Genomic DNA, 17,441 nt, shown 5'->3' with positions numbered 1-17,441 from the left:
TCTGCAGAGTACCTCCCAGATGACTCAATTGCACATTGGCATGGAAAGTCTGCAGTCGCCTCCTCATGAAAAAGATTTCCCCCTTCAATTCAGTCTGAACTTCAGGATGTTTATGTACATGTCAAGCAATCACATGGTGCAGGAATAGTGAAACCCAATAGAGCATTTACTTTTATATGACTGTGTTATGTAATTGAGCCATCAGAGGAGACTTGTTAGTTTTTACCTCATTTTTCCAGAGACGTTTTATTCCATCCACAGAACACTTGGATGGGAGGAACCTCCTATGCCACGTAGTACAAGACCTACCCCAGCATTTCATCCATTTAAGCCACTGATTTAAACTAGTAGACAGTAGATATTTGTCCAGACTTTTGTTAAATTCTTCAGTGCAGAGCTTGCTCACCTGTCCACAGCAATCCATGGCATTTCGGTGTCTTGTCTGCTGGAAAGCTTTTCCCAAGGGATACTCTGAATATCCTCCTGCAGATCAATCCCATGGTTTGTCCTGTACCTACTGGACATGGAGAAATCCAAACTATTGCCTCTGGCATCTTTATATATATTTTTCCCCTGAGGACCCTGCTGGTGGCACAGTGACCACAGTTTCAGCTCCAGTGTGGAGCAACCCTGTGCAGTAGCACTGCAAACTCTAGGCTTAGGATGCAAGTCGCTCGTGACATGAGTGGCAGCAGCAGTGCCTCAGAAAGCAGTTGAAACGTGGGCTTAGTCTTAGCAGGCAGAAATCTCTCCTTGCTCTTGACGTGCTCATTAACTCCAGTTAATAGGCTGTGATTATGGGTTTCCACCTAGAAAACGGAAATAATAATGCCCACTTGAAAACCACAGAGAACTCTTTCCAATCAGAGGATCTTTTTAGCTGCATCCTACAGCTGTTACTGTGTGAAGGTGGCCTTCAGGACCAATTCAGAGTATACCTGCAAATATTTTTTTGACAGAATAAAGCATACTGAATTTGAAAATCACAGCAGCTTAAGGTAGCAATCTCAGGTGGTTTGTGCATGTGGGGACCATGTAGTAATGACACAGCTACCATGTGGGATTCCCATCCCGGCACATTCGTTCTTTATTTTCCTGGTTCCTGGACAGGAAGGTTTAGTTTCTGGAGCACACAGCAGTTGTGAAGCTGGGGGAAAATATAGAGGCTGGCTGGGGGCGGTGGGCGAGGACCCACTGACAGTGGGGCGTGCGGGTGGCCCAGTGCCTCAATCCCACCGGGGCTGCAGCTGTCTTGTGCAAGCACGTCCAGCACCTCCGTGTCTCATGGCGTCCTGTTCTGCCTTCATTTTGCACGTTCATTTCTCAGTCATATGATGCATCGTGATGGTTTTGCTGGAGGAGCTGGCTTTAGTTTTCAGCCATTTAACAAGCCTGTACTCTGTTTCATCCTCAGTTTAGATCAGCACAACCAGCCCCCGGGCAGTATCGTCGTAGACAGAGAATCTGAGGTTTACAAGATGCTCCAGGAGAACCAAGAGTCGCACGAGCCACCCAGGCAATCAGCTTCTTTCCTGGTGCTGCAAGAGATTTTGGAGTCAGAAGAGAAAGGTAAGCCCTTGCTGCACACCTAACCTGGGTGTGCTCTTCCCTTTTGACATTTCTTCAGCTGTATACAGTGTCTCAGAGTAACACCTGAAACTTTGTTCTCCTTTCTCAGCTGTTGCTAATTCAAGATAACATGTGTAGATGGTTTCCAAAAAAAACAACCTACAGACCCTTTCACTAACTTTACTCTTTTAAATTTATTTTCCTTGGTTCTTTTCAGCGTCTGTGGGCCTATTATTGTTGCTCATTCATTGACTGAGTGCTAAAGAAATAAACCCCTGCAATGTTTATTTGTCAAGAAGGAATTCTAAAAGTTACAAAAACCCTTCTACACTTTCTAAAGTTTTGCCCCTCTAGGATAATATTCACTGATTAAGGAACATCTTAGAGTCAAGACTTCTAAAGGTACCACGAGATAGCACTATTTAGTGAGTCCTAGAGCTTCTGGTCTCCATCCCTCTACACAAGAAAAAGAGATCGACTTCTGCAGCTGAATGTAAAAATTTGGAAACTGAGTTACAGCAATCAGTTCACAGCTTTGAACCTCTGAAACTTCATGCTACTTGGCACTCTTGATCTGACATCTGGACTAGTATAGTTCAAGGCTATAGACTTATAGATAAAAACTCTGATTAACTTAGGTGGGAGCCAAATCATACTCCCTTCTCCCCTTAAATAGAATAAAATAAACAAATAATTAGGAAAAGAATGCAAAGAATGACTTTTTTCCCCCTTTAGACCAGTTGAGACTTTGTCTGTTGTGTTATTAGCTTGGCAGAGGAACATTCAATTTCATCCAACAAAAGCCTGGTGCCGAGATACTCACCAGAAGGGGAAACAGCTCAGCCAAGTGCTCTTAGGTCTGAGTGATCTGTAAGGGAACAGCAAAATGAAGGAAGTAAGGAAATTATAGGAAGAAAGAAACCAGGATTTTGGAGTCTTTAATCTGATATTAAAATACCTACCTGAAAGCATCTGTTAAATTGTGAGTGTTTGCAGCTCGACCCTCAGAGTTCAGCTCCTGCAAGGAAGGGACTGGAGGAGCCAGGACTTCTCACGCCTCCGAGGTCCTCCCCTGTGCCTAGTAGTGCTGAAGAAGATAAGAAGCAAAAGCCTCTCTATTTTATCAGGCTTTGAAGATTTGCAGCATTACTGGGATTCTCTGGCACGAGGTTTGCCTGCCTGATCACAGGCTGGGATAGGCTTGGGCACTGCTCCACAGTGAGCTGTAATCACGTGTGCAGAGCAGGGTTACACAGCCCCAGAGGAGACAGTGCCCCAGCCGCGCCGCTCGCCCCGACTCAAACACCGCTGCTGCTGACTGATAACATCCATGGTGATAAACAGCACCCTTGTGGGATGCTTCCCTGAGCCTGTCTTCAGGCAATGGCTTGCGTGCAGCAGCAGGGAGCTGTCATCTCCCCAGCTGGGGCTGGTCCCCGGGGTGTGGGCTGCGCTGAGCCACACCAGCTGGGAGGACCTGGGGTCTGTGTGTGGGCGCTGGTGCGTGGAGGCATGGCGGCTGCTAGCTGTTTAGACTTGAGCCTGCACGCTGAGGCTTAGGGTGTTTGGCAAGGTGGAACAGGTTATATTTCCTGTGGGTATTTTATTAAGCTGATTCCCTCAGAGAGATTTAAAAATGTGCTGTCAGTGTTATTGGTGTGAACAAAGTGCTGTTTGAAGCAGAGGGAACAAGCAGGGGTGATAGGGTAGAGCTTGAAAATGGGGCTGCTGCCCTTCCCAGCAAGGGTCACCTGCAGTGACGGTAAAGAGGGCCAGGTGCTTGCTGGCATGCTTGAAAGGTCCATGGACTCCTGTCCCCATTAGGGCATTGCACTTCTGGGGCAGCATCTCAGCACTGAACTCCTTCAAGACCCTGGGCTAAATGCTGAGGCACATCAGAAGTGACTGTAAGCTCAGCCTGGAGTGTGCTGTGTGGGGCTGCACGAGGCAATGCAGTGGTACTTGGACTAGGTGACAGGAATGTGGGATGGGTAGTGCCCCAAATTTTCCCCTCAGTTCATCTGTCGGAGGCCCTGCCCTGGGCTGCAACATGTCCCAGAACTTGCTGGTCACCAGGGTGAGCTTCTGTGGGATTCTTCATCCCTTTCCATCACTAACAACGGGTGCAGTTTGATGTTGGCTTGGCGCTAGGCTGAGGGGTTTTGTCAGCCTTCCCCTCTGAGGTGGCACATGCCTGCCCATCAGCCTCCTCTGTTCCCGGTGAAACGTCGTGGGAGCCTCTGCAGCCCTCCTTCCCTTCCTGCCTGGTATTGAACCTCTTTCAAAAGTCATACAGATAAGGCTAGTTGTACCGATCGTGACATTTTGTAAGAGGCTGCTTTTACACTGCAGATGTTTGAAGGCTTGCCTCCTATCCTGCATCTAGGATCCACTGCCTGTAGGCACCCAGGTCAGCAGATGTCTCTTGTGAAGGTCCTGCAGAACATCCCTGCCCCAGAGAGGTTGCACTAGGGAGGTGCCATCCCTGGAGCATGCCACACACCCTGTGTCCCTGCAACAACAAGGGGTTCGTTAAACAAATCCTCCAGGAGTTGTGGGGGAGTCAGCTCCATCCTACAGCAGACAGCAGAGTGGAAAAAGGCTTTGACAGGCCTCCTTGTCTGCCAGGACACCCATCTCCACTTTCTGAACCCAAATCTGGCCATCAGCTTGACCCTGAGTGGGTGCTCAGGACATGGCAGGCAGGCTCTGGTGTTGCTGAGGCTGGAGCTGAGGCTTTGCTTTGCTTTGTGTCTCTGTGCATGCAAGATACATTAGCTGATGTCCAAAGGGCTTTGAAGATGAGACGGGGCAGAAGCTCATCTTACTGCCCACAACCTCAGGCCCTCAGTTTTCCAGGGCCAGGCTCAGCTGTGTCCCTTCTCTCCTTCCTCCTCACATACCCTAAATGCCTTGCCTCCTTCCCATGCATGAATCCCTGCCTCAGAGCTGGTGTTGAAGGACCTCACCCCTCCCTAGCAGAGTATCTGCTTGGGAGGAGAGCCTACAGCCACGCATCTCACATGCTCTGAAGCACTCTCCTTCCACCCCCAGGAGACCCCACCAAACCATCCGGATTTAGGAGCGTCAAGGCCCCCACCACAAAGGTGGCCTCATCGATTGGGAATGCCCAGAAGCTGCCCATGTGCGACAAGTGTGGATCTGGCATTGTGTAAGTAAGCCTGTCCCTGTCCCGGGCACCCCATGTGCCTGCGCACACCTCACCTCTCACCTCCAGCATGCCCAGGAGCAGGCCCAGGCATGTTGGTTCTCACCAGCTTTGGTAGCGCTCACCCTGCAAATCCCTGCAGCAAGGCGGAGTTGGGTTTCCCTCTACAGATCTGTATCAAAGCAAGTCCCTGTGAGACAACCCCCGGTGCAGTTGTGGCTGCAGTGTTTCTCTTCCTACCTGAAGCCTGTATATAGTGCTCAGAAACAAACTGACCTTTCCCTTCAGGGACAGTATTTAATGATTTTCACATTTTGGTGCTCCCAGTAATACAGCAGCGCAGTGCCCAGGCAGTCAGAGGCAATGTGGACTGGGAGAACTGCCTTCTGCTCCCTGCTCTGCTGCAGGACGGCACATCTCTGCTGTGCCGAGGCAAAATGAATTTTTGTTGCCCTTGTAAGGGTACACCTGACTTGTAGCACAGCAAGGATGATACAGAGCTTCTGTACTGTGTGACAGCACAAGGGAAACAGCCCATGTCTTTTATAAACCCTCTAGTTTCTCAACCACTAGTTCTTCTTCACTCATTTTCTCCTTCAGTTCCCTGCAACCCCCTTAGCTTAGCAGCAGGCTCCAGCAGCCGAGTGCTGGGAGCCCCCTGCACCGCCATGGACAAACTCAGATTTCTCCTGTGTGATCAGACTGTCACACTGCTTCCTGAGACCCGGGGCGCTGTAACTGCGTGGTCCTCGCACACTTCCATCACCAAGGACCAGCAGAGTCATTACAGAGGCAATCTGTAGGCTGTAAATGTGAATCTGACACAAATCCTACAATTACTCTGTCAGCTAGGGGGATCTGGAGGGAAAGCACAGGACAGGCCTGTGAATAGCTGTAAAAACTAATGAATTACGGAAAATATAGGTGGCTGCTGAAACAAAATCATACTCCTGGCAACCTGTGCTGCTGCTGTTGCTAGCTAGCAAGTTGCTATGTAGTTTCTCTTGTTAAGTGTTGGGTCAAGCTGTGAGGGTTTCCAGTCAGACTGGCCCATGCTGAGTGGGACCACTGCTCCCGAGCGGCAGCACCTGAGGCTGGGGCCAGGAGCTGGACACCCTGTGCTCCTGCCTTGGCGTCACAGTCGCTAGCAGTGTCCCCACTGTTGGTGCTGGCAATTGTTCCTGGGTTTGTTCTGGAAACCAGTGGTTGTCGACCCACATGGATTTTGTTCCCCACTCAATGGCCAAGCTGCTCCCCTCATTTCATCCCAGGCCTCTGAAAGCCAGTGGGCTGCCTTCAGAATCACCATCGTGATTCATGCCGACACAGGTGGTAGGATTGGCCCTGTGAAATTTAGGGAGATTAGGGAAATTTAGGCTAGGATATGCTTTCCAGAGCAGGGCTCCCCTGCTGGGTATAACTGATCTGTCAGCACCAGCTCAAGCTGGTAGGGTGTATTTGGGAAGATGGTCGCCTGTCAGACCTGGAGGGGATCAGGCCTGTGTGAGGTGGCTGGGGTGGGGACAGCGTTGGCGTGTGCCTGGTGCTGAGGGTGCCGGTTCCTTCCCCAGAGGCGTGTTTGTGAAGATCCGGGACAAGCAGCGTCACCCCGAGTGCTACGTGTGCAGCGACTGCGGCACCAACCTCAAGCAGAAAGGACACTTCTTCGTGGAAGACCAAATCTACTGCGAGAAGCACGCGCGGGAGCGGGTGGTCCCCCCTGAGGGCTACGAGGTGGTCACTGTCTTCCCCAAGTAACTGCGCTGCTGCGGGGCCGGCGTGGATGGTTTCTCCTCTGCTGCTCTTCCTTGGAAAGTGTCGCCCTTGCCCTCTTGCCGAATCTTGTTTGCAATAAGGAATGCTAGGCACGGCTTTGAATTTCCTTGCCACATTAATCCTCCCGTCTGTTCACGCGAGGTGTCACTAATCATTCAACATTCTTTTCATCTTCTCTTTCACATTTTTTTTAATACACAGATTTTTATGTTTTTTCCTCCTCCTTTGTGCTGCCAATTGCACAGGAAAAATGGAAGCCAATGTCAGATCACAGCCCCACCATGTCCCAGTTATTTGCCTTCTGTTTGCATTCAATAAACGGGGTGACTCCACCAGGTGGCTGTGTCCACTTTCTCCTGGACTGGGCTTCCTGGGTGCCTGATGGAGGTGCCCAGCATGTGGCTGTGCCTGCTCTGGGGAACAGCGGGAGGGAATTGGTGAATTGGGGCACAATAGCCTCACATGTCGCCCAGCTGCTGCCAGACCCCCAGACATTCAGGATGCTGCCTTTCCAAAAATTAGTAAACAAACCACCACAACATCACAAGCCTCTTCTTAGGTAAGGCTGACCTGCCACTAAGGCTCTGGCTCCAACTGTCCAGATCAACTGTGCAGCTTTCTTGGTGGGTTGGGGATGGGAATAATTCACAAACCCAACTAAATTTAGCTCCTCTCCTCAGGCTCCTTCTATGGGCAGTGGTGAGCGAGCAATGACGGAATAGCTCGGCCGGCATCCTCAGCTGGCTCATCCCTGGGGATAGGCCGGCTTGTCCGTGCTGCTGGTGCATGCACGTGCATACACACACGGCTCCTGATACTAACACAGGTAGCTTTATTTTCAGGGTGAGGGTGTGATTTATTTATTTATTTATTTATGGCCTGCCTGGGTGGCATCTTCCCTCAGTGCTGTTACACAGTTAATACCTTCTCTTCCACTGCACAGTTTTCCCAGGGAAATGATGTCTCTGATGCTGTACTGGCCAGTGCAGACGGGCTGGGCAGGAGCCTGGTCAGTCACAGCATCACCTTCCTGAGTGCTGGTTGCCAGGCTTGAGCAGGACACAGTCCACATGTTCACTGCAAAGTACTGCTCGCAGGTATGGGAACGTCCCAGGTATTCAGTTCAGGTCCCACGGGCACATTAAACTGAAGGTTCTGATACCTTCATGCTCAGGCCTAGCCCTGGCAAGGAACTGTGGCTTCCCCAGCAGGGCAAACTCCTCGTTGCCCACTTTCTCAGCGGGCTGCTGGCCACACACCACGCGTGGCTGCATGTTTGCCTCATGGGGCGAAAATGCTGGCCATGGGCTCCCTCTGTTGTACTGCACACTGACACCAGCCTGTGCCCTGCAGGCTGTGCGAAGTCCCTAAATCTTTCCACACCGTATAACACCCGTCAGCAAAAAGCGGCTGGCTCCAGCTAACCTTGCGAGCTGGCTCTTGCAGAGAGCCTGAGCCATGCCCGGCATTTCCCCAGCCCCAGCCCCTCGCTGTAAACAGACAACAAGCACTGCTTTGTCCCAGGCCGCATGCTTTATCACCCAGCTGAGCTCCTGCGGCGAAGGTTGGCGGTGCTGCTGGGAAAACACTGATTGTGCGGGGCCTGACGCACGAGCCGGGAACTACAAAAGGTTTGTGGGCCAGCTCTGGAAGTGGAGGTTTCTAATGCAGATACCAGTGTTGATCCAATTTATTACTATGGGAACAGGCTGGCCAAGGCAGTCTACATTCATTGCTCAGGGAGGACTTTGCTCACTCTCTGCTGCAGCTCATTGGAAAAAGGAATGCGTTCATTTTTTATGATGCAGCCCAAAATATTTGGCAACTGCAGCATTCACTGTAGTCTGACTTTCCAAATTCCTCTTGAGTTTAGCAGTTGGCATCTGGAGTTTGTCAACAATAAAAAAATAGGCAAAGTGGGGTCAAGCCTGCAATACTGAGCCGCCCACTCAAAAAGTATAAAAATAAAGCAAGAAATACGTAAAAGATTCCAATTTGAAGTGTCGGGCAGTTTGAAACTGAGCTAGCATCCTCCCAGAGAGGGACTGGTTCCCATGGGTGTGCAGCCCGGCACAGTCTATCATTTTGACAGACTACTTGGGTTTTTGGTTGCAGCCTCTCCCTGCTGCTGCCACATCGCCCTTTCTCCTCGTGCCCTGCTGCTCCCTGCTGGCTTGCAGGGCCCTCCTAGGCACAGCACATTGAACTGGAAACCTGCAGGTAGAAAAGGGCTGCAAAAGTCTTAGAGCATAATCAAGCCCAGCAGCATAATGAAGACAGACCTCTTATTATCATTCCCCCCCCAGCCAACATGCAAGCTGGAGCAGCATGGCCAGTTGCTCCAGCTTGCACATTTAAATTTCATTTGCTAATGGCATTCTGATAAGCACAGAGATTCTTGTCATAGTGAGGGCTTGGCAGCTCAAGCAACATGTTTGCTAAGCAGGTAAGTAAAAATACCTGAGTGGTGGTATGTGCTAATTTATTCAAGTTCTGGTGAAATGCCATTAAGGAGAATCTAATGCATGAAATAAATTCACCACATGCATTTTCTTATGTTATCACCTGGAAAAGCCACCAGCAGTTTCTTTCTCTGCCCAGCTTCCAGATAAGAATATGAGCTGCTCATCAGCTAAAAATAAAAATCTGCATGTAGACATACAAAATCTGCATGTAGGAGCAGGCAAGCAGAGACGCCAGCTTTCCAGCCCCTGCATTTGGTCTCAGACAACGCAGACATCTCCCACACACTTCCAAGAGGAGGAACAATAGTTGTATGTATTAGGGTGCAGCATGTGACAAGGAGCACTGCTTCCAAGTCGCCAGGACACGCCTATGCATCAAGAATTTGTCTTTATCAACTATGTTTTAAAATATTTTTTTCCCCTCTAATGGCCAACCAAGAGGACATTACTTCATCCAAAACATTATAAAGCTGCTAGCCTCAGTCATCCCCTCCACTGTCCAAGCACCCTTACATTACCATTACCACATTTACTTGTGTATCTCCTCCACCTCTGGAAAAGAAGGCTGCTTTCTGAAACGCCAGAAAGTGTGTCCCAGCTTACAGACATTGAGGGCACAAATGTTCAACTGCTTTGAGCAGCTGGTGGGTACCTGCACAGTTCAGGTGAGTAGCAAGCATGAAAACTGTTCTTGACTGTTGGCATAAGAAAGGCAAGGTCGTGCCAAGAAGATACTGCGTTTGCTTTCATCAACTATATTCTCAATACTTTGGGAGCCAAAAAAAAATAAATGAGAATCGGGCTCTTCTATGGCAGGAAGTGCAAAACTTGGCATTGCTTTTACCTTCTGGAAGTGGGCTAAATAAAGCAGTCACACCTCTGCAAAGCAAGTCTCTAAATAACACATCACTGAACAGCAAACACATTTCACTAATGCTACCCTTAGTATTAATACTAGCTTATGCATCCTCAGGTAGGAAGCAGTTATGACTAAATCCTAGCTGTGCTAGTGTATGGGTTAGAAATAGTTGTTCATTTTTATTTCCTATCATACAGTCCTGCCGTGACAGTCACATAGCTGTGCTGGCTGAACATAGTAAATTAGTCTTCTAAAATTGGGTAAGCTTGTGTGGAAGCAGGTATGTCAGTTTTAATAAAAACTGTTGCAATGATTCCATTTAGATTCTATTGTATGCCTATCATTTACTCTCAGTTCCTGTGGTAGGTCTTTACTAGCATAAAACAAGGCATAAGAGACTAGGATGGCAGCTCAGCAAATATAAGGAACACACGGAGACAACACAGGTTGGACTTTGTGTTAGTCAGGATAATAAGTAACTGAACAAAAACTTGAAAACTTCAGTCTTCAATAACTGCACACAAGACACGGCTTTCAACAGGCAAAAGTCAAAGCCAGCATACCCATTAACAGTTATTTGTTTATCTTTACTTCTGTAAGGCACCACGTATTTTGTATGAGTATAAAGTAACTCCACATCAGCTAACATATTACTCCCAATGGAGAACATGAATTCCCTACTTGTGAGGTGGCACTCACCTGGTGTTTATATGTCTCATCTACAAATGATCATAAAGCAACAAGAAAGTAGTTTCCAATAGTTTGATGAATTAAGTAGTTTATTCTGAAACGTTACCCATGCCTTAGTATAACTAGTGTAACTGCAATTGTGACAGCTCCAGCTGCAATGCCATAACTGCCATTTCCCATTAAGCCTAAAAGACATTTCACAAAGCATAATACAGTTTAAAAGCTGATGCCCATGTTGAAAAATATTGCCTGCAGCTGTCTGTTAGAGGATAGATATGCAATTAGTTATATACTTCACCTTCTTTATTATCTACTTCCCCTCCTGTCACTCCTGGAATAAGACCAGGCTTCCCGCTGATTTGGAATTTGAATTCCTGTCTTTTCTGCCCCAGTATAGTCTCAGACTGACCCTTGCCCAGAGTTAGTCCTTGGTCTTCCACATATCCACACATTCTCCTCTTTCCAGTACCCAGAGCTCCCTCTACATACTTTAGAGGCCAGTCAATAGATAATTGCTGTCTGCAGCAGGAAACCTTACAGTTTTGTTTGGGTACTCTTAGCTCCCTCATTTTAGAGGTTTATTGTAGTTGGGTGTTATTTTGATGTGTGAAATGGGCTAAAGGGTTACACGAATAGAGAAAAAGTGAATAATAAGATTTTTAAATAAGCAAAGCCTAGGTGGTATCCATGTCAAAAAACCTGCAATGCTTCGGACAAACCAGACATTTATTTATCAAAATAATTTGCAGAAGTTAAAAAAAAAAAAAACAGAAGCTGTAACAAAGGCATATGCTCTTTCCCTTCCAAATAAAATCATAACACCGTATTAAAAAAAAAAAAAAAAGTGTTTTAGGACTTCCACAGGAAGATTTTACACAAGTTTGCCAGTTTTTATCACTGATCACAAAAGCTAGCTGAAAATGTGAAACATGCTTATTCTCTTAATCCTTTATCAGAGGCTAACAAAGCTACGAACATGAAACTATAACAAGCATTACACTTTAGAACATGTTAAAATTCACTGAAAGAACTGAGGGATTTGACAAAGGCCATGAAGAGTCAGCATAAAGGATCAGTATGTATAATGACATCTCTGAGAGCTGATGTCAGTCATGTTTGTCATGCAAGACAACAGGCCATTTGCACGTTAAAAGACACATTCTGCATTGGAATCCGATGATTCCTCCAAGACCTTGAAGACACCCACTTTTTCCTTCTTAATTGCTTCAGGAGTTTTCATTTGATCTAGAATTAAAAAAAAAAAAAAAAACAACTAATAGGTGAATTGTCTGCAACCTTTCTTTTCAAGTACAGCAATGCAACGTGAAAAGTCATATATACTCTTATTTCATCTGGATTTGGAAATCAAGTTGATAGATCATTTTGCTCCTTCATAACCATTCAGCAACTAAAAGTTTGTGCTTGAAAATATTTTACAGTTGTGTATCAAATTCTGCTTACAGTGGATAAGAAAAAAAGAAGCAACCATTATAAAATATGATGCCTGCTAATAACACCAGAAAAAAGTGACACCTTTTCCAACCTGAAAGGACAAATCTGATTATTTCATAGCTGGAACTTGTAAAGATACAAATGGATTATGTTGTGTCAGCACATCACGAACCATTTCTATATCAACAGTACATTGAAATATTCTTTAGATAAAACAGGAGAAATTTTCAAGTGTAGTAACTGTTCTCTTCTCCTCAGGCAAGTTATTTTACTCAAAATTCACATACCATATGTATTTAAGACTAGCTACAAATTATTTATTAATTCTATAATGACTGTTTTTTCTTCTGTATCTATGTTTTGAGTCTCATCTCTCCTTTATTTCATTCACCATCTTATATCTAATGTTTAGAGAAACTAAAAGTTCCTCTAAACAATTTCTCAGTAGAATTAAGGTTTTTTATAATATCTTTGCCTGGTCTATTTACAAAAACAGACAACTGAATTTATTTTTTTTCCCCAAAAAAAATATTTGATCCACAGACAAGGCATGGTAACCCTCAAAGTTTAGTTTTCTCTCCTTTAAGTTTTACTAGGCTATATTTTGAATTATGAAAGTATCAAAATAGGTTTTCAAATAGGTTCGCTGAAATAAGCTTTTTTTTTTTTCCCTGAGAATGACTTATACTTTGACCAATTACAGCAACTTGCAGGGAAAATTTCTTTGCAAAACATCTGCTTTTCCTTTACAGCATGTATGCTTGGGGCATGCTATCCATGAACGAGGTTTTCTGGAATACTTTTGTCAAAGTCATCCTCTTCAGCAGATCCTATTGGAAACATCAGCCTTGGGGACAAAGTGTCTTTCTTCACATGTACAACAGTTGTGGGAAAGTGAAACTGACTATTTTCTACATATAAAGAATCTTAAAAATATTATTTATTGTCTAACATAAGAGATGGATGAGAATTCTGACTTACCGATAAGATCACTTCTATCCAAGAGTAACTCAAGGTCTTTATCACTGATTACTTTTTCTTTAGATCCTTTAACCTCTCTGTTGAAGAAGAAACACTCTCTCAATACAGATAAAAGTGCGTAAGAGTTAATGAAGCACAGAAGTCAGTTTTCCACATAGCAGAATCCCTAGGACATTCTTTTCACTCTGAAGACCCACTTTGTAAAACATGAGAACTATTGACAGCTGCTTGCAAGCTGCAAGTTACAGACTTAATGGTCAACAAAAAAAAGTAAAATTTTTACATACCTTTCATAGTCTCTGGATTTCAGTAATTCTAGTAATTCCTGAGGGTCCAGACAGCTCTTTGACTGTGCTAGGCCAGATTTGCCACCTTTAAACTGATCTGTAGAAAGTAGAAATTTTAAGTGGAGACAGAAACAAATTCCATAAACTGTTACAACAATTCTAGGCACAGATGGAACAAATCTACTTTTGCATATCGAGGCTAATGCTATGTTTCATTGTTTCAGCCCTGAACTAAACACAACTTAGGCTAACTGGTCAAAAAAACAGAGGTGCACGAGAAGTTTACATGCAGGCCTTTCACCTTCTAGCTGTAGTATGCAGAAAACTGATTGAAACACCAATTCACCATGCACACACACACACAGAGCAGAAAAGCCATTAGTTCTACTTACAGTAAAAAGATTGCAAATAAAGTTAGATGGTAGGTGCTGAAGTTTGTTCGCTTTGTAATGTAAGCTGGTTGGAACAAAGTAAGCAGCATTAACCACAAGACAGGAAATATAAGAAGGATAATGTTGTTCCACTGTAGGAACTCCTTCAATTTAATAATGTTACAGAAATGACAAAATACATCTGATAGGTTGGTTTCTTGAAGAAACTATGCTAGCAGTTATCACAATGTCAGCACCAACATTCAAAAAGTTATACAAGATTATTTATTACCTTGCTAAATCTAAGCATGGATGAAGCTAAGCTTGATCTGTGCACTGCAAGGCCTACTGTCCTGTGCCAAGCTTCCCCAGTTTTTATTAACACATGTACCCATTTCACAGCAAGTCTTCCTCATACCCTTTTATCAGCCTTACTGCTGTTGTTTCCTGTGTCTCGGTCTCAGAATACCTTCCCACACCTCTCCCCATCTTCCTCCAAGGACTAGCTGTTTCTCAGCAAAGTGCAAATCAAATGAAAGTTCCAGAGAGGTTAGGGCTATACAATTTCTCTCCTGCTGTGACACACAGGACCCAGGTCACATCCCACATTGGTAGTGATGGAATTTCTCCCTTTACTCATTTGGATAAGTTTTCAGAGTTTCATAAACTATACGGCTGTACAGATCTTGGGCTGTAATAGTGACATAGAGAAAGCTACAGGAAATGCACATAACATAAATGTTTATGTGCATCACTTCATCTTAGTCTAACATCTACTAAGTTAACTAAAATCTTGCTGGTTCTCACACAGTTACCTAGGCATCTTTCTATAAGAAAACAGAAAGAAGACAGAAGGCACAACATAGTGCTGAGCTCAACAAAAACACAGCTTTGCAATATATTTCAATCCTTCAGGTCTGGTACTTGTACTGTACACACCCTACATAGGTTGACACCATAGAAAGGTCTGACAGACATGCAGACTTTATGATACTACTTCCTCATTCATTCCTCCATTTCTGATAACTTCTAAGTATTCAGAATTGCAGGATACATTACATCACCTTTACAATTACTGAATGAGCCCTAAAGGCTCCTGCAGAGAACATTCCTACTGACAGGCTTCACCAAAAGCTAGCCAGATAAACATTCAACTTGCTGCAAAACCAAAGACACAACCCTTGCTGCTCAGTTTCCTTCCTGTACACTGCCTAGTCCTAGTTCCCACTGCTACTTTAGCATATGGCAGTCATCTAAATGTTTGAGTCCATCTGCTTTGTGGGCTGATGGCATTAGCTCCTCTGGAGAAAAGTCAGATGGCAGTCCTAACAGTCACACGAAGACAGCAGTTACAAAAAGGCTAGGACAAAGGAAGTACTGAACCATTAGCCAACAGCATCCAAACAATCCACAGCAATCCACAGCTTAGGCATGACAAACACTGTGCAGTAGACAGTTGCAGGTGTGGCCTTTCTGCCCCCCTTCTGCCTTTCCAAAACATTGTGGTATTTTTTTTCCCCCCTTTATACACTACAAGACGTTTTTAAATCCTACAAGTTTAATACACAGCTAATTACATGTATTGTCAGAGGTTGCAAGATTTTTTTTCCCTCCCCAACTGAGCTTACTGTTTGGAAAATGCTATAGCAAGCTAGCATCCATATATAATGCAGAGTATGCTACAGAAGCAGAGCAGGATTCCTACAACACTTAAACAAAACAAATTTACCCCAAAAGAGAAGCTTTACCCCAAACATTTTTTTAAAGACACTTTAGTATGACCAGCTAGATGATCTAGAACACAAGAATCACCATTGTTCTGCAAACACAGACACAAAAAAAAAATGGACTATGGTGCCATTCAGCACTGGTTAATTGCCCCAGAAGAGGGCTTATTCTACTTTGGTTATAACAGACTATTCTTAAGTTTAGAAAGACAGATGCAGAAAGGATTCTGAAATTTTCTAGTGATTTTACAGGTCTAAGACTTGCAGTCTCAGCCACATTCACTAGGAACTCCCAGAAACCAGCTCCATATAGTCCCTGCTTATTTTACCAATTTTAATGAATGCTCCCTATTCAAGCAAGTTTGCCAGTGCAGCTAGAAAACCTATTGATAAACTTCATATCATTAAACACAGCTTTAAATATCATTAGGTAAGCCTACTGCTTCAGATGAAGAATTGTTATAAGCTAAACTGCAAGCAATATGGCAATTTTTGTCTGCTTTTCCATTTATATTCTGGTTCATTTAATTTGGTTATAAGAAAAAAGACAGTCAACTCAGACTTGTCACTTACTCCCAGCCTTGACATTTTCCATCCTAGAATTCTAAAACACTTGGGTTGAACAAAGTATCATCTTGCTGACAAGCTGCTAACAAGCCCCAAAGCTGTACTCCCTCATTGCCTGTTTTTACTTTTATTTATTCCAGGCAGGCTCAACATCCCATCACTTTTTTTTTCTAAATTACCTACCAGTAAAGTAGTATTAATAACATGGTAACCCCTGAAATAATACAAGTGTTTTCCTTTAATTTGCTGTAGAAGTTATCTGTAATACATCTAAGAACACATTTTGAGGAGCAGTTTTATATAGCCATTGTTGGAAGGATGAAGCTATTCGTGTTTGAGAAAAAATACTGAAGAGTCTCAAAACAGAGTAGAGGTCTCCAAGATTTAAAGAAGCAACACATGCTTAAAGGAAGGCATAAGAGGATACTAACTTTTGTGGATAATCAGCTTCTCCAACTTCCTCTTGGCAGCAGCTCTCTCCACAATCTTCTGATCGATTGTGTTTGCTGTCACAAGTCGATAGACAACCACTGGTTTTGTCTGGCCAATTCTATGACACCTGTCTTGGGCCTGCAAGTCCGACTGGGGGTTCTGAGGAGATAAGAAAACCAAGTTAGCTGCACTGTTAACTTTTCTCTTTTTAAATGTTACCACAGGCAGCATTTTCAGTAAGTGAGCTGAGTCACAGCTGAAGCAAACATCAGGGCAGCTATTGTATAATAAAACCATACATCTCTTCGCTCTTAAAACGTGCCCGTGCCAAGCTCTGCTGGTATAGCTGCACAGCCAGAGCAACCCAGCTAGCTTGACTGCTTCTCCATTATGCGCTGCAGTTTTCAACAGATGAACTTTTTTTGTATCAAAAATTCAGCCAATGTTGTTGTTATATTCAAATTACAAATAATAACTTAGAAAAAAAGAAATGCAAATAAAATAGTAACAGAAACCAAAAAATGCTCCTACTTTTGGTATAACCCAGGGGACAAACATGCTGGTTTTGCAAACGAGCTCTAACACTGTTTGAGAAGCTATTTTCAAATCAGGTTGTATATTTAACATATAACATGGTAGCATACGTGGCTTATATTGTTATTTAATGATGTGTTACATAATGACAAAGAGCCCCACACCATAATGGCTTACTAAACAATTATTGAAAGCATCAGTAAAGAAAGCATTTTATGACATCATTAGGTAGAGTCTGTCAACATACCCAGTCACTATCGTATATGATAACTGTATCTGCCGCAGTTAGGTTAATGCCCAAGCCTCCAGCTCTTGTACTCACTAAGAACAGGAAGACTTCAGGGTCATTATTAAATCGATGCATCTGGAAGAGAATAAGACTATTACAAAACAGCAGATTGATCAAACAAAACATATCCAACATTTTATTTTTTAAAAAATCCACGTCTGTAATTTAAAATGTAAACAGGTAGAATATAACATATGCTGCCAGAGGCAAACTAAAGTTTTAAGAGACATTATGTGCATCTGGGACGGGGCAAGAGCAAGAAGTAAAACTGTA

At 44.3% G+C, this 17,441-nt stretch overlaps 2 protein-coding genes across 5 annotated transcripts in view; one reads left to right on the top strand and one right to left on the bottom strand.

Moving 5' to 3' along the window:
• PDLIM1 (PDZ and LIM domain 1) overlaps positions 1–6,849 on the top strand; it is a 40,443-nt gene extending 33,594 nt beyond the window's left edge. For both annotated transcript variants that reach the window (XM_082764352.1, XM_082764351.1), the window contains exons 5-7: positions 1,415–1,569; positions 4,624–4,741; positions 6,310–6,849. In XM_082764352.1, coding sequence (XP_082620478.1) covers positions 1,415–1,569; positions 4,624–4,741; positions 6,310–6,496 — 460 coding nt within the window. In that variant the 3' untranslated portion in view covers positions 6,497–6,849. The remainder of the gene's footprint in view (positions 1–1,414; positions 1,570–4,623; positions 4,742–6,309) is intronic.
• Positions 6,850–10,332: 3,483 nt separating this feature from the next.
• Positions 10,333–17,441, bottom strand: part of HELLS (helicase, lymphoid specific) — a 50,090-nt gene continuing 42,981 nt past the window's right edge. For all 3 annotated transcript variants that reach the window (XM_082764511.1, XM_082764512.1, XM_082764510.1), the window contains 5 exons: positions 17,127–17,243; positions 16,345–16,504; positions 13,249–13,345; positions 12,962–13,038; positions 10,333–11,773 (listed from right to left, as the gene is read on the bottom strand). In XM_082764511.1, the coding sequence (XP_082620637.1) occupies positions 11,676–11,773; positions 12,962–13,038; positions 13,249–13,345; positions 16,345–16,504; positions 17,127–17,243 (549 nt within the window). In that variant the 3' untranslated portion in view covers positions 10,333–11,675. The remainder of the gene's footprint in view (positions 11,774–12,961; positions 13,039–13,248; positions 13,346–16,344; positions 16,505–17,126; positions 17,244–17,441) is intronic.

This window comes from Aythya marila (assembly GCF_965140915.1).
Source record: "Aythya marila genome assembly, chromosome: 7".
NCBI lineage: Eukaryota > Metazoa > Chordata > Aves > Anseriformes > Anatidae > Aythya > Aythya marila.
The sequence above is the reverse complement of the archived record's forward strand: the minus strand, read 5'-3'. Positions and strand labels throughout refer to the sequence as shown.